This window comes from Wolffia australiana, chromosome 6, assembly GCF_029677425.1.
Source record: "Wolffia australiana isolate 7733 chromosome 6, ASM2967742v1".
Taxonomy (NCBI): Eukaryota; Viridiplantae; Streptophyta; class Magnoliopsida; order Alismatales; family Araceae; genus Wolffia; species Wolffia australiana.
Window position 1 is genome coordinate 7,999,827 of NC_135840.1, and position 15,534 is coordinate 8,015,360.

Genomic DNA, 15,534 nt, shown 5'->3' on the forward strand with positions numbered 1-15,534 from the left:
CCTTGGATATGAGTATTCTCCTGTTACTTTCCACCAATGCAATGGTTCTATTCCCTAGAGAGGAGGTGAGCTCATGTACATATCTAACTCGTGCCCTAGACTAATGGTTGGTGTGTGCTCACTGTCTGGTAACAACTCATCTAGTGCTTCACTAAATAAAATTGTAGATGTCCACTCCGATCGAAAACATCTAGAAGAATCTGAACAAATTACGCTTCCATCATTGGCAAACTCGGGGGAATGCAATAAGCTTTGCACATATGCAATTGTTTCATCCCATTGGTCGCAGTCAAGTAACTGTAGCTTCATGGAGGGATCAACAAGGGCAACAAGGGTGAAGGCCTGGTTGAGAGTGAAGACTGATGCATATCTGTTCATCTTGGTCTTCATCGCCTCACAAGCCTTGTACAATGATGTCCGTTGTTCGATGGATATAACACTATTGACTCATAACATCCTTCCCTCTCTGATACCACTCATGACACCATACAGGTGTCTTGTTATTACTCTTATGATAACAATGACCTCATTTTTTGTGGGCGTCTTTAATTAGCATGCGACTACAGTAACCAATTGAAGGGGCTGTAACATACCTCTGAACTTCTTAATCATTGCCCATTCCTCATCACATAACACTTGTTTCTTTAAAATGTTCAGCGCAATGATCTCTATAACATCCGTTTTCTCGACAACAGCTACTTGCATGGTGTATGTAGAATTCCATTTTGTTGGGCAGTCCAAGGGAACCTTTCTATGATCAAGTAGTACAAACTGTTTTCATAACGGTGCATAGCATTCTTCACGTTGTGTTGAACCCTGTATTTCTGTGATTATCTCTCAGAGCTGGAGTACGACATCACCTAGTATTGACGTATTGAATGTAGCAAGTGTGTTGCTTTGTAATGTATCATTCATAACAACCATATCGTCCTCATCTCTAATTAGTGTCTCTGATGATGCCTCTATTACAAGCAGTGACCTCATCCCTGCTTGGACCACAAGGTTTATCATGTGCACAACTCAAAGCACGTGTCTACTTGCACTGAATTGAGGGTTTACTAACTTCAGATGTTCGTCCAGAATACTCATCATCTTTCTATTATTTGATGCGTTGTATGTGGTCAGCGCACAAACCTGCGTAAAATTGCATCATCAATATAATGGAACAGAGAAAAAATCAGTGATGCCCTATTTAATGAAGTAACCCCTACCTTTCTCTTCAAGTCAAACTCCTATAGGATTTCAAGGATGCGTGCACTCATGTTTTCACTAGTGTGGGACCCTTCAATTAGCGTATGCCCGGAACACGCTCACACAACTTCAACTCAGAGTCCACCCAATGCACAGTCACACCTAAGAATGCAATATTGTTTTCTGAAGTCCATGCGTCATGTGTTAATGACACTCGTGCAACATCGGCCAATCTTCTTCCAATGCTCTTCTTCATATCTTGGTAGAGAGAAAACACTTTCGCCTTGATAGCCCTAACATACAGGACTGATATTTCTTCTTGAGCAATGTAATAGAGAATTCGTATGAAGTACTTCTTCCTAACAATAGCCCCTGCAAATCATAAAGACATAAGCCCACCAGCTCTTCTTTGGTCTTCTCCATTGTACACTCGGTATAATACTGTTTCTTACTATTCTCGGTGTCAAAAAATTATCCACTATCCTCTCTTTTCTAACTCGACTTGTCTTTGTTTCAAAGTTTGAAATGTTTTGCGGTGGAACTTTTCCATATGCTTCCACAATGGAGTACTGTTTTGATACTTGTTACGGTCTACAATGAGACCACACAAGTTGTATTTGAATTTTTTTTCACCCAAATATGTGTAGTGCCTTAGTGCATCATATGCATTAAGGCCAGTTTTTTTTGTGTTTGGTGTTTGGCCTTTTGTGATGTGATTCATCTTCTGTAGAAATTTCTGGAGTATTAAGTACATGCAAAGACATACCAACTTCCATCCTACAATTCACAGGATCATAATGTGGATGGTGAAAAGAAAAATAAATTCATGACATCACAAGCTCATAAAGGGGATGGTGAACAGAAAACTACTATTTTAATCATATTTTATACAAGAGGTAGGGAAAAATAATCATAATTTGAATGAAATTAGACATTCATATTATTTTTAAACTAATGAAATCAACAAGAAATTTAAACACACACACGCACACATATAGATATATATATATATATATCTCTGTGTGTGGGTGTGTAATTTAATTTCAAACTGAAATAATCAAATGACGATTCCAAAATGTGGACATGTAGCCATAAGCATTCATAAAAACAGAAAAAAATTAAAAATAGTTATATCCAATATCTCGCAAGAGGGTGCACTGCACAATCAAGCCAACCACAATCGGAATGCATAACTGATAATCGTGGAACTGATGATATATACTACTCGCTTTTATTATTGTGGTCAACACCTGCGAACAAGAAGAAAACAATTAACTTTAAGTTTGTACGACGAACATTTGATTCATTTGTTACGCCTGCAAACATTTGATTCATAATATATTGAAATGATGAACTCAAAGCGCGTCCTTAGAGCCATAAGCATTTATAAAACTGGATAAAAAAGAGTCATTATCAGAAAATATTGAACAAAATCATATCGAGAGGAAAATACACATTGATGCATTTTAAGTTTGACTTTGAATTTTTAAGCTTTTCTGAAAATGACTCCGACATCATAGTAAAATATTTTTTAAGTGTGTAACTAGGTTGACAAGGATAGAGTTTTTACAACGCTATGAACATTGGCATCGATGTCCTTGGACAAATAAACATGTTCATGAACTCGAATTGCTCGGTCAATATCATAATTATGAAATTATCTATATTTCTGGATATTATGATCATATGACATGGATAGATTACAGCAATATATAGACTGAGAAAGAAGAGAGGGTACACATTAGATAAAAGGATAGATTGAGAGAGAGATACATAAGTAAGGGAGAGGAGAAGATATATCTCAAGAACCATGAGAGATAGATGGATAGAGGGTGAAGAGATAGATACATAGAGATATGAGAGAGGGGAGAATTAATCTGAGGAAGATTTAATAGAACATATAGATAGATAGAGAGATCAATAGATGGATGGATAAATTACAGAGATAGATAAACCGAGAAAGACGAGAGGGAACATATAGATAAACGGATAGACAGAGAGAGAGAGAGAGATGCATATACATAAGTACACAGATAGATTGATATGTTACTGAAGGGGAACCAAGAGAGTTAGATAGAGATTGGGGAGATGAGATCTCTCCCAGAGGGAGAATCTATAGAATAAATACATAGATTGCAGGGACAGATAGAGCGAGATAGAAGAGAGATGACACATAGATATACGAATAGAGAGATATATATACATAAATAAGAGAGCGGAGAGGAGATATCTGAACTTTGAAGAACCAAGAGAGATAGATAGATGGATAGAGATTTATGAGAGAGGAGATATCTGAAGAACCCACAAATCTGAAATTCTGAATCCAGCAAAAGTCTTTCTCGAGGAAGAATCAAGATCGATAGATAGATGGATAAATACACATAGAATGAGAGACCAAGAACTACCTTGAAAAGTACCTTGTGCTTGGGAGCGTCTTCTTCAAAGGAGAGCGGGAGAGAGACGAAGAGGGGAGGGAAAGCAAAAGAAAAAGACAGGGAGTGAGAGAGAGGAAGAGGGAAGAGAAATCAAAGGAGAGTGAGAGAGAGGAAGAAGGGAGAGAAAGCAAAGGAAAGAGCAACAGAGAGCGAGAGAGAGAGAGAGAGAGAGAGGAAGAGGGGAGAGAAATCAAAGGAGAGTGAGATGGTTGTGAAAATTTTGCACAATCGCACCGCACAGAGGTCTGTGCGGTGCACGGTGCGAATGTGCGACGTGCGGTGCGATTTTTGTACTGCACCACACAATCACACAAAAGCGATTCGGTTGCACAAATGGACCATCTCTCGGGCTGAGTAAGATGATTAGCATAAATTGTTGGAGATAAGATATAGCCAATGAGCAAGATTATATTGAGTGAGGCCAAGAAGGGAGTGACTATAATGAGAGAAGAAGATAAATATATATGCAGAGATTTGGTGAAAGAAAATAAATGGGATGGTGGTAGGATGACAAAGGCGTAATGATGTAAGATAAATGATAATATGGATCTAAGCTAAAGCTGATGATCAAAATAACAGGCAGCTAGGGCCAACCTGCAACCGACTTGCTTCGATATGTGTGGTTATGTTTCTCTTGGAAGGGGAAATCACTTGTTTGGTGTATTAGCCTATCTTTCAATCATCTAATTGATTCAGTTGTACTTTAGTTGTTGAGGACAATTCATACATCGTATATGTATGTAGTACCTTGTTAGAAGTTTAGGAGAACAAGATATGAATCTATAACAGCCAGCTAATTTAACATTCCGCATTGTTTACCATTCATAGTTAAGAATCATATTCATTATTACACAAGTTTGATGCTTATATTGAAGTCCATTGATATGTGCATGATAAGTAAATTAAGATGGGATCTGAATATGATGAATGTGTTTTCTTAAAAATGTATCCTAATATTTCCTATTGTAGGAAATTTGAAAAAGATATCATTTAGATGTAATAGTTGTATATGCTCCCTGTCATACAATTGTTATGGCAGATCCCATAACTATTTGCATGGAGACACTAAGGATGCTAAAAACCTACTAGCCTAAATTTGACAGTAGATGGAAATGGAATAATCAAAATTAGTCTCAAATTAAATCAGATTAACCAGAACCTATAATATTTTCTCCCATGACGCAATGATTGTAAATTATTCTCTCCTCTGATATGAATGAATTGCATTATTATTTCTTCTAATGCCACAAAATAGGAGCTGATGTAACATGTCGCAACACGTTGCCACGTCACACTATAAATAACTAAATAAAACTTTATTTGTCTCTTATCCCATGTATCACTTTCAAGGACGCATGTAGTAGAAGACGTAGAAAAATATACCAATCATTAAATAACAAATATTCAAAAATTGTTAACAGAAAATGATGAAGCAATAGTGGTCTTGATGTGGAGAGAGAATATCCAATGAATTCAACAACTAATGACCCAACTTCAAAGCTTGATGTCTAACGATTTAGAAAGTTGATTGAGCTCAAGCATTATCATTATCCCCCCTTTCTATCCATAGCCTTTGATCTAAGAATTAGAAAGTGGATGTTTGCAAAAATCATACTTAAACTTGCTTCCTATATTTGTGAGCTGATTGAAAGAGATTCACTATCTGAGATCCATCAAGCTTGTCTGTGGCGTCCTAGGTTTTTTAAGAATAGGTGACAAAGAAAATGGAAGCTTACCTGCACTCGCAAAATGTCATGATTGTAGTGGATCATAAGGGTCAAGGGTAACTGTCATCACCTTGCATTCATTGGAGGTGAATCGGAGAGGTTTTGCTTGTTCTGAATAACAAATGTATCATGGAAGAACATGAGCATACCTCGTTCCTTCCTGTCCTGAACATGTAAGCGAAACTTTCTAGAGGGATGGCCTTTTGGATCAGCACAAGATGACAACCTTGAGTCTTTCTCAATAATGGGATGCTCAGGAGAATCGTCAACAACCCATATGGAAATATGTAAACTTAGTGCTCTTTAGTATATCTTAATGAATACCACCAAGATGAGGCAAACTTAATCTTCTTTGATCACCCTCCTAACCTAAATGACATAAATGAATCACTTTAATTGGGATCCTTAAATGATAGCTTAATAATATGCAATTCCATATTGGATAATGAGAAATTAATCTAACAGGAGAATCCCACACCCTCTATGCCTTGCATTTGACCAAGCCAACCTGATCAAAAGGACAGGTTAACTGGAACCATCCACCCAACCCTAATTGTCGTGAAGAATCCTATAGGGAAGGGTAGGACAGCACTCTCACTTTGTACGATGGAATGGGCCAACATTTAGTCAAAGCCCATTAACAGTATGACGATTGCACTAGTTGAATTAGTCAGGCCAATTAGGTTTCATGTGAAACCGAAACCATGTTGACCTAATAATTCAAAGGCTTTTCTGGCCCAATAAAAAAAGGCCCATGATCTTACACTGTTGAGTCTGCTGATAAGAGCTGACTTCTTGAGTCCATGTCATATGCCGGGGCGGGAAGAGGAAGGGGAGAAAGAAAAGCGCTGAGAAATGGCAGGTATCTGAAAGTAAAAAGACAACAATAAAATCAAGAAAAAGTAAACGCTTAGAGAGAGGAGGGCAAACAAACCTCAACGCCATGTGGACCTATGCGATTCCGAGAGATGAAATTCAGCACGATAGATGCAAATTCTTCGGGCGCATCCTCCTGCGGTATTATGCCCACAAATAACAAGTGACAATAACTATGGCCGGTGTAAAGAAAGAAAGAGGAGCGACTCTGTGTGGGTATTAGAGAAGTAGGAGAGGCAAATTCTGATAGGTAGCCAGAGAAAGAAAAAAATAACATGTGCTTGAAAAAGCTACAGAGGGAGAACATAAGAGACAGAGAGAGTTGTGATAGAAAAATAGGGTGCCAGAGAGAGAGATAAAAACATAAATGTAGAGAGAGAAACGCAGATAAGAGGGCGACGGATGATACATCAAGAAAATAGAGAAAGAAAGACAAGATAGAGAGGCAGACAGCTAGAGAGAGAGATGGAAGGAGACAGACACAAACATAGGTAAGAAGTGGAAGGGTGATGGGGCTTAATTAGAAAATGCCACTTTTTTGCGCAAAAAAATGCATGCGGAAAGACAATGATGTGGACCAAGAAGGAAAATAAAGTCCTTTTTGTCGCAATTAATGCAGGTTGACTCACAAAATAGAGACAAATAGTGAGGTAGAGAAACTGACAAATAGTGAGGTAGAGAGAGAAGACCTGGATAGCATGGCCACTGCCACGAACGACGACAGTCTGGAACTTGCCCTGCATCTGGCCGATAGTGAGGGACCTGCGAAGAGTTCGAACATAAGTTTAATTCTTGTGATTTCTTTTTGTCAACTGATAATTGTTAATAAATTTCTTTTTCTCCTTAAAAGTCCGAAGTAAAACTCCATTCTCAGAGGAGAACGCCAACCTGTCCAGCCTGTCTGTCCCTGCGAGCAGCAACAGCTTGGGCGCTGGACAAGAGAGAAACTTCTCGGAGAGGCCCTCATACCTGGGTCAAAAGAGTCAAACATTGAAAATAATAAGTAAAAATATATATTATACTCTTCGGCATCTGGAAATCAGTTAAAAAACGAGGAGTCAACGGCAGTAACTAACCATCTTCGCCAGTATCTCTCAGTTTCTTCAAGGGGTGTTCGATAAGTGTAACTACAGGAAAAAGGGTTTCCATCCGGGTCCTTCATAAAATACTTAAGAACGCAGAAGAAGCAAGTCAACGCCTGGATCCTTTACCATTTCTTGGAATCGTTGTACTTCAGTGTTGAAGGCACGGACACGCGGGCGGATTCTGGGTTTCTCAGAGAACCTCCCTTTATGCTCCACTCCACCTGAAAATGGCAGCTTTTAAGGAATTTGTGAGAGTAAAGATCCTCAAGTTGTTCTAAAAGTTTCCAGAAAGACATGATTCTAGAATTTTCTAGAAGATTACAGATTATTGAGAATATTCTGGATTATTTTTACTGTAGATGAATGAGCAGCACAGAGAGTGTTCAACGCACCGCTTTCTCGATGGTGGGGAAGTGTTGCATTCGTGCGGCCAGGATCTTCTGCATATGGACTAGGGATGCCATGGCTGTTCCCTTGGAGAGAGAGAGAAAGAGAGAAACATGATATCAATAGAGAAAGGAAATGAGTATTACAAGTGAACGCAAAAATTGTACGTCAGCAAAATTATCAGGAGAAAATACCAAACCTCCACAACATCAACGACGATTAGACCATGAATATTCTGCAATGTCTTTTTCGCAGCCACATGAACGGCCACTGAGCCTCCCATGCTGTAGTGGGTACAGTGAAAAAAGAATATAAAAATTAAAAAAAGAATTAATCTTTAATTAATCTTTGAAGTTTCACGAAGTCAAGTGCAATATCTTTAATTTTGTCCACCCAGCAAACGAGAATTTATCTTAAAATTTAAATCTGTGGAGTTTCAAAAAGACGAGTGTAGTTATGTTTCATTCTTTTGACTCTATATATGAATTTTATTCTGTGAGCTTATGTCGATATGGTCATGACCATTGAAAAAATTTCAGGTACTGATCAGTTAGCCTTTTCTTCCTCTTAATGATGCAGAATTGTGCAGACTAGAACAAAAATAGGAGAGGAAAGAGAGACAGACAGGCAGAGGGAGAGAGACAGACAGGCAGAGGGAGAGAGACAGACAGGCAGAGAGAGAGAGAGAGCGAGAAAGAGAGAGAGAGCGAGAGAGAGAGAGAGAGAGAGAGAGAGAGAGAAAGAAAAACATAAAAGGCCCAAGGCTAGCAGTACATAAACGGAAGGAAAATGATAATTTTCTTTCAGATTTTGAGCTAAAAAGAGCAGTCAAACGAGGGCCTAGTGTAAAAATGTTTTGTAATAATTGAATCTAATGGGCAGTGAAGAAAACCTGTGGCCGACAAGCACAATCGCGGGAGGGGTTGCTCCATACATTGTTGTCAAGACGGCCAGAACATCATCGCACAAGGTCTGCATATCGTGCAAGTTAAGTTTCATTATCGGCCAGAACAGAAAAAAAGAAGGATCCAAAAATTGAAATAAAGCGCCAAATGCCTCTACCTCAATAGATAAGTCCAGTTCATCGTCTGTGGTAGTCTTCCCGTGCCCTCTAAGGTCCATCGCAACTACACGAGCACTCTTCTTAATCTTACTTGCCGACAATGCAAAAGACAACCTAAAAATCAGCAAAAAGTTAAATAAACCCCAAGAAAACAAAATTAGTGAAACTATAGTGGTAAAATTCACCCAGAGCATACAGAGTAGTCGTATTTATAATGAAAGCAATCACTTCATTACAACCGGCAGGAGACTTGAGCTTTAGAACCAAAACTGATTTCTAATGGTGACCGAGTACAAGTTTCAGCATATATTTTACTTGAAGATTATATAATTTAACATCCACGCGAATTACGGCTAAACATTATCAGGGGTAAGGAATACGGTCCAGACATGGGAAAATAATTAAAGAGGAAAATTACCCAGAATAGCCACCCCCATGTAGGCAGAAAACAACAGGACCTTCACTCCCAGCTTTATATACATGAAAAACCTGATGTTGAAGAAGAGCAAACGCATCAGACACCTATATCGATATTTTATCAAGTGTTTGCAAGATGGGAACCACCCACATCGTTTTTTCCTGGAATTGCGACGTCGGCTTCTTCATCGAAATAACCCAACCCATCAAGAGGAGCAAACTTTTGAAGCCGATTCCTGAAATTCGTACAAATATATGTTCAGATAACTCGAAAAAACTTCGTTCAAACTCGAAAAAACTTAAGTACATCTGGCTTACGACCAGAGAAAGAAAACAACACAATTATACTGATTCAAGCAAGGAGAAAAGATACTTCTGAACATTCATCTTCATTGAAGAATCTACCTCGATCATCTCTTCATTGGATCCCAGACATGAAGCCATATTTCAACATTTGTGGGAGATTTGGACGCACACCGTTATTCATGTAATTGATTATCGCACATTTTATAACGAATAATAAGAAGTCGAAGCGGAAAAGAATCGCGATTCCGAGTGAGAAAGATTACAGACGACTGATCCATCAGTTAGGGCGTCAGACAACGGCGAAAGATCACGGTAGAAAGATCGATACGTACAAAAAAAATATCCGACGTTAAATTAGTTTTTAACCTCGATTAAAGAACGAGATCAGATTTCGAGCCTACCAGATTTTCGGATCAACTCCGGATCACGCAGACGAAATTTCAAACGTCGAAACCAGGATTTAAACGCACAAACTCTACAATCGGAGCACAAACAACGGAGTTCCGACTCTTACTGAACAGCCGGCCGGGGAAGCCCCGACGAGGAAGCCGACTCGATTCCATCGCCGTCCTCTGCAATCACCTCTGACACAGATCTAAGCCCGGAAGGCTCCATCATTCGAAGATACCTGCCTGGGGAAGAACAAATAAGACGTAGTAGGAATCGGGATACGTCCGTATATTTATATTTATATTACTACATATAAATATATATATTGCATGTCCACTCTTTCTTAGAAGGGTTAATATCACGGTACAGCCCAAACTAGGTCGAAAGTCTGCGATCCATCAGCCCAAACCAGCCCAAACCAGGTTGAAAGTATATCCCAAACTCATTAAGTCGTATGCGATATATCCTGGTGATGACGTGGAGTCCATCGTGGCTGCCAGGTGGATCTCCGGCCAGATTTTGACCTGGCGGAATCCACGTGGCAGCCACGCTGGATTCCACGTCATCACCGGGATATGTCAACCTGCCAAGGGTTTTCCGATAAGAGAGAGAGGGGCATTCTAGAGAGAGAGAGGCGGCCTAGAGAGAGAGAGGTTCTAGAGAGAGAAAGAGAGGTGTTATAGAGAGAGGTGTTTTGTAGAGAGAGAAAGGGAGAGAGAGAGGCGCTCTAGAGAGACCCGACCTCTCTCTCTCTCTAGAAAGAGAGGTGTTCTAGAGAGAGAGGCATTTTGTAGAGAGAGAAAGGGAGAGAGAGGCGCTCTAGAGAGACCCGACCTCTCTCTCCTCTCTAGAAAGAGAGGTGTTCTAGAGAGAGGCATTCCGCCGGACTTCACCGGGTCTCTCTCCCTTCTCTCTCTACAAAATGCCTCTCTCTCTAGAACACCTCTCTTTCTCTCTAGAACCTCTCTCTCCTTCTCTCTCTCTCTCTAGGCCGCTCTCTCTCTAGAATGCCTCTCTCTTATCGGAAAACCCTTGGCAGGTCGACATATCCCGGTGATGACGTGGAATCCAGCGTGGCTGCCAGGTGGGTTCCGCCAGGTCAAAATCTGGCCGGAGATCCACCTGGCAGCCACGATGGACTCCACGTCATCACCAGGATATATCGCAGACGATTTAATGAGTTTTGGATATACCGTACCAAAAAAGAGCTAAGGTTAGATCGCAGACTTTCGACCTGGTTTGGGCTGTACCGTGATATTAACCCTTAGAATTCATCTCTAATATGAAAGCTACATTTTTTATCCGGAAGCCCGTCCATACATTGTGCACGGACACGGACGGGACGGTAATTTCGTCCGTGGACGAAAAAATCGTCCCAACCAGGACTTCGGACGATTGATGGGGCCGTGGATAGGGGACGGAACGGTTTCTGCGTCTTGTCAGAGTATAGTTTGAGTCTGACAGGTCCAGCTGGTCGACGCACGCACTGCGCCACGTGTCAATTTCGAGTGGTCCAATGCTGACGCACGCCCTGTTTTGTGGAGGACCTCGGACGGAACTAGAATTTATTGGACGAGACGGCATCAGACGGGAGGCGATGAGACGTGGGCGAAAAAATGAGACGGGACGATTTAGACAAAACTCTAAAAATTGGGACGTAGGACCCCGTCCCGTCCATTGTCCACATCCCGGACGATCTGGAACTATACATCCATGCAGCGTTATTTAAGTTCAGCACTGTAAACTGGGTGAGATTAGGCACGAAAAAGTCGGGATTAATATAAACAGATCAACATAAAAGAACAGGTAAGGTTTTGAATTGATAGATAATCCCCACAGAAAATGAATATTCCACAGGGCCGCAAAAATGAATATCCCGACAACCCTTATGCTGTTCAAAGTGTCAGCTCCAACAGTCAGCTTAATTCAAAGTGAAGCAAACAGTTACTGTTCTAGACAAACGAATAGGCTGGTTAATAGCCCATTACCTTCTCAATAGATAACTCAAGGCAAAATCTTTGCCCTTCTTCCACAGGGTTGATCTTACACAAAATGAAAATACAATCATCATGCTTTTGCCAATGTAAAATTGACGATGCGAACATAAGGAAACTTCCAAGGCACTAAAATTCCAGATGACCGCTAAGTTAAAAGCTATAAATAATGGCAAGGGTGCTACTTTACTTCTTAACATAGGCAGGATGTTGACATCAACCCAGTCATTTTTCAGCATATTTAAACTCAAATGTATCAATATAACAATTAAAAATGCAGTGAATTTTGCAGAACATTCAAAAAAAGTTGCACATCCATTTTTAGAACATCATTTTTAGGTTAAATAGATTTTTGTAACCTGAAAATTTTGGAATAAATAAGTATAAGTATTATATAATTGATTTAACATTTCAACCCAAAACTGTGGTCATGACAATTCCAGCTTTCACCATTGTAGCTGCATGAACTTAAGAAGACAACATGATGCCGGACGTCGTCGGGGACGTCGTCCGGTCGACACCGAATATGATGGTTTGGTGCCGATAAGTGATGATGGTATCAGACTGCGGCAGTGTCGTCGTCCGACGGATCAAAACTCTAACGGGTCGATGTAACTACGATGCATTGAATGCCCTACGTGTCGTACGTGCACCCTCTAACTCGAGGGAAGCGCCGAGCTCCAAGATTGGACGGGTCGCCGGGTGGGGTGACGGTGGCCTCTCGAACCTCGTCGGAGAGACGAAGGCGTCTACGGCCGAACGAAATCTATTCGTAGGGCTCACACGTAACGGACATACTCGTCCGTACCGGTAAGACACTTAGTTGACCGTAGTTCTCTCGATTCGTCCTCTCTCACCTACTTAGCCCGAGCGTAGTGGAGTCAAGAGGAGGATATACTGCAAGCGGTAAATAAACAAGCGACGGGAGATGACGGTGTACCTCGTCGGCGGTGGCTCATAGTGCAGTGTCGTTGACGGTGAGTGGCGATTTGGAGTGGGTGGGGCGGAGAGTCGTCGGAGAGATCACGGCGGCTTGACACGCGAAGAAGCACCGGAGCTATTCGTAAAGGTCGGCGGAAGATTTGTTGAGGACGTCCTGCGCTCGGGTCGACGACCTCTTTGGGGTACCGAGGAATGGCGCCCTGGGGCGTCGTCCGTCGAGGCGTTGCGGGTCGGCGATGATCGGTGGGGGCGTAGGGCGCGGTGGAGGTGTCTGGTGGCGATGCCCAGTGAGGTGGTGGCGCAGGGCAACGGCGTGCCCGGTGGCGGCGTTCGGCGTCAACGGTTGCAGCCGCCCTAGCGGCTACGGCTGCTCCGGTGGCTGTTGCGGCACCGGGCGCCTCCGGTTAGCTGGGACGGCTACGGCCCCTCCGGCGATTGAGACCGGTCCAGCGGTTGCGATGGCGCCCGCTGTTGGGGGCAGCGCCCGCTGGTCGCGGCAGCGTATGCTGCTGGCGGCGGCGCCCGCGGCTGGCGGCAGCGCCCGTTGCTAGCGGCGACACGTGCTACTTGCGGGAGCGCCTGCTGTTGGCGGCTGCGCCCGTGGCTGGCGGCGGTGGCCATTGCTTGCAGCGGTGTCCGCTGCTGGCGGCGGCACTTGCTACTTGCGACAGCGCCTGCTGTTGGCGTTGGCGCGTGCTGGGCGGCGACGCCAGCTGCTGGCGGGATGCCCGCCTCTGGCGGCGGCGGCTGCAGCTTGCGGCAGCGCCTGCGATTGGGGCCGACGCCCGTATGAGCGGTGGTGCCCACGGCTGGGAGAGGCGCCCGCCTCTAGTGGTGTAGGCGCTGCTTCAAGCAGCGCGCGCTGGTCTGGGGCAGCCCGACGGCGACCGCGAGGCAGCGCTCCCGCGGCGGCGGCCATCAAGGGCTCCAAACGGAGCCCTAGAACGGGCACACGGGCAGGACGGAATGGGCGTGAACCCGACCCCGTTCCGTTCCGCCCATCCTCTCTCCTCTCTTCTCCTTCTTTTTTTCTTCCTGTTCTCCCTTTTTTTTGTATTTTCTAAAGGTGAGACCAAAGATAGACTACAATCAACTCTTGTCTTCCTTGGTCTGATTTTTTAGGGTGCCCCCCTCTTCCTTTATATAGGGGAGAGGTTTGGCCCCCTAAATGGATCAGCAAAAAAAGGGAGACGGGTCCATTAGGGGGCCCTTATATAAAGGGCCCCCCATTACACATAGAAGGGGAAAAAATAAAAAATAAAAAAATAAAAAAAGAAAAGGGGACGGGGAAGGTCCCTTCCCTCAACGATGAAAATGCGGACACGAGCCGCATCACAGTGCGATGAAAACAAGACGATGGCAAAGAAAACATGAGACAGAACTAAGAAAAACAATGAAAATCAAGACGAGATAATCGAGCATCTCTTCACCCCGCTTCCGATGATGGTGGTCGGCAGCACGGACAACGTCGTCGGCGATCCTCGATGGCGTGCTGTCATCACAACAATTGGGACCCACCATGTCTTTAAATGATCAAGTATGCCATCTTACATAATAACATTTCCAAACTCCGCCATCAAGAAGTAAAATGCAAATAATATGTGTCTTATCTTGTAATGTGATTTTTTTTTTCTAGATAGACTTTAGTTAGAGAGACTTTATTCCAAGTAATTCAGGATATTTATAAATTATTTTTTATTCGATTTCTATGGCAAGGGCACATACGCCCATACTATAGTTGCTCTTCAATGACCAAAAATGTTCGCAACCATGGATAAATCCTTTCACTATATGTGATGTCCACCTTACCTTGTGAAAATCTCAATTTTAGGGGTTTTAATTCGTCGTTGGTAATTGAGATTATTCAATAAAAATATATTTAACCATACTTGGAATAATTAGTCAGTGATGAATACAGATCGTCTGCACAGGGAACGATGATTAAGGATTTAATTTTCTCACTATAGTGATTATCAGTATGAGAATGATAAATACGAGAATAGAATAAGCAAGATAATGATATTGAGGAAATATAAGTAGAATTATGTGAAGTGTTACAAGAATAAAGTAGAGGGTGTGACGGATATGATAGTGATCGAATGCGTAGATGGTATGATGGTAAATATAGAGATGAGATAATGGGGACGTAAGTAAGTGAAATGATAAATGAAGAGATGATAACAAACCATAATTATGATAACGGCGATCTCGAAAGAGAAACAACGTAAGGTGAGGACACTTACGTTAGATACTTACGTTTCTCAAGGATCACGGTGATTTACGAGTGCCTGTGAGCTCCCCCAATTCTCTAATGCTTCTTCCCACACACCCAAGACACCAATAATACACTTGATGGATCTCAAAATTCACTATCTTTCAATCAGCCCACACAAGTGGGAAGCAAGTTCAAGATGAATTTCACAATAATCCAGGTCTCTATTTATAGATCAGAGAGAATGGAAATAGGAGGGGAAGACGGAGCAATGCCGAAAATTTCAATCAATTGGAACTTTAGATCAAAAGTTATGGCTGTTTAAAGTTGAGCCAATCTTAGCCCATGATTTCCTTCTCTCTCCTCGTTAGCGTCCTCATTTTTTGTTTTTTTTTAAATGTCACGTTGCTTAATATTCTGCGTCTCCTCGCCTTCCACGCATGGGATTTTCCATAGTGAACCTGTAAAGAATGCCACACAATCTGGATAGTGCCCCAAGAAGTCCAAGC

General features: G+C 42.2%; 1 protein-coding gene across 3 annotated transcripts; it reads right to left on the bottom strand.

Annotated features, from left to right (window-relative positions):
• Positions 1 to 2,255: 2,255 nt before the first annotated feature.
• Positions 2,256 to 10,152, bottom strand: LOC144704716 (esterase/lipase/thioesterase family protein). Of its 3 annotated transcripts, none has more exons than XM_078577236.1 (14): positions 10,002 to 10,152; positions 9,333 to 9,417; positions 9,183 to 9,253; positions 8,764 to 8,878; positions 8,594 to 8,673; positions 7,901 to 7,985; positions 7,707 to 7,787; positions 7,441 to 7,535; positions 7,306 to 7,356; positions 7,118 to 7,198; positions 6,919 to 6,991; positions 6,288 to 6,365; positions 6,118 to 6,219; positions 2,256 to 2,441 (listed from the first exon to the last, which is right to left on the bottom strand). In XM_078577236.1, the coding sequence occupies exons 1-13, from the start codon at positions 10,103 to 10,105 to the stop codon at positions 6,160 to 6,162; spliced, it is 1,059 nt and encodes a 352-aa protein (XP_078433362.1). In that variant the 5' UTR covers positions 10,106 to 10,152; the 3' UTR covers positions 2,256 to 2,441; positions 6,118 to 6,159. The 3 variants fall into 3 exon arrangements, with proteins under 3 accessions (XP_078433362.1, XP_078433363.1, XP_078433361.1); XM_078577237.1 differs by lacking the exon at positions 2,256 to 2,441 and adding an exon at positions 4,985 to 5,722; XM_078577235.1 differs by lacking the exon at positions 2,256 to 2,441 and having other exon boundaries at positions 6,038 to 6,219.
• Between the last annotated feature and the right edge of the window lie 5,382 nt (positions 10,153 to 15,534).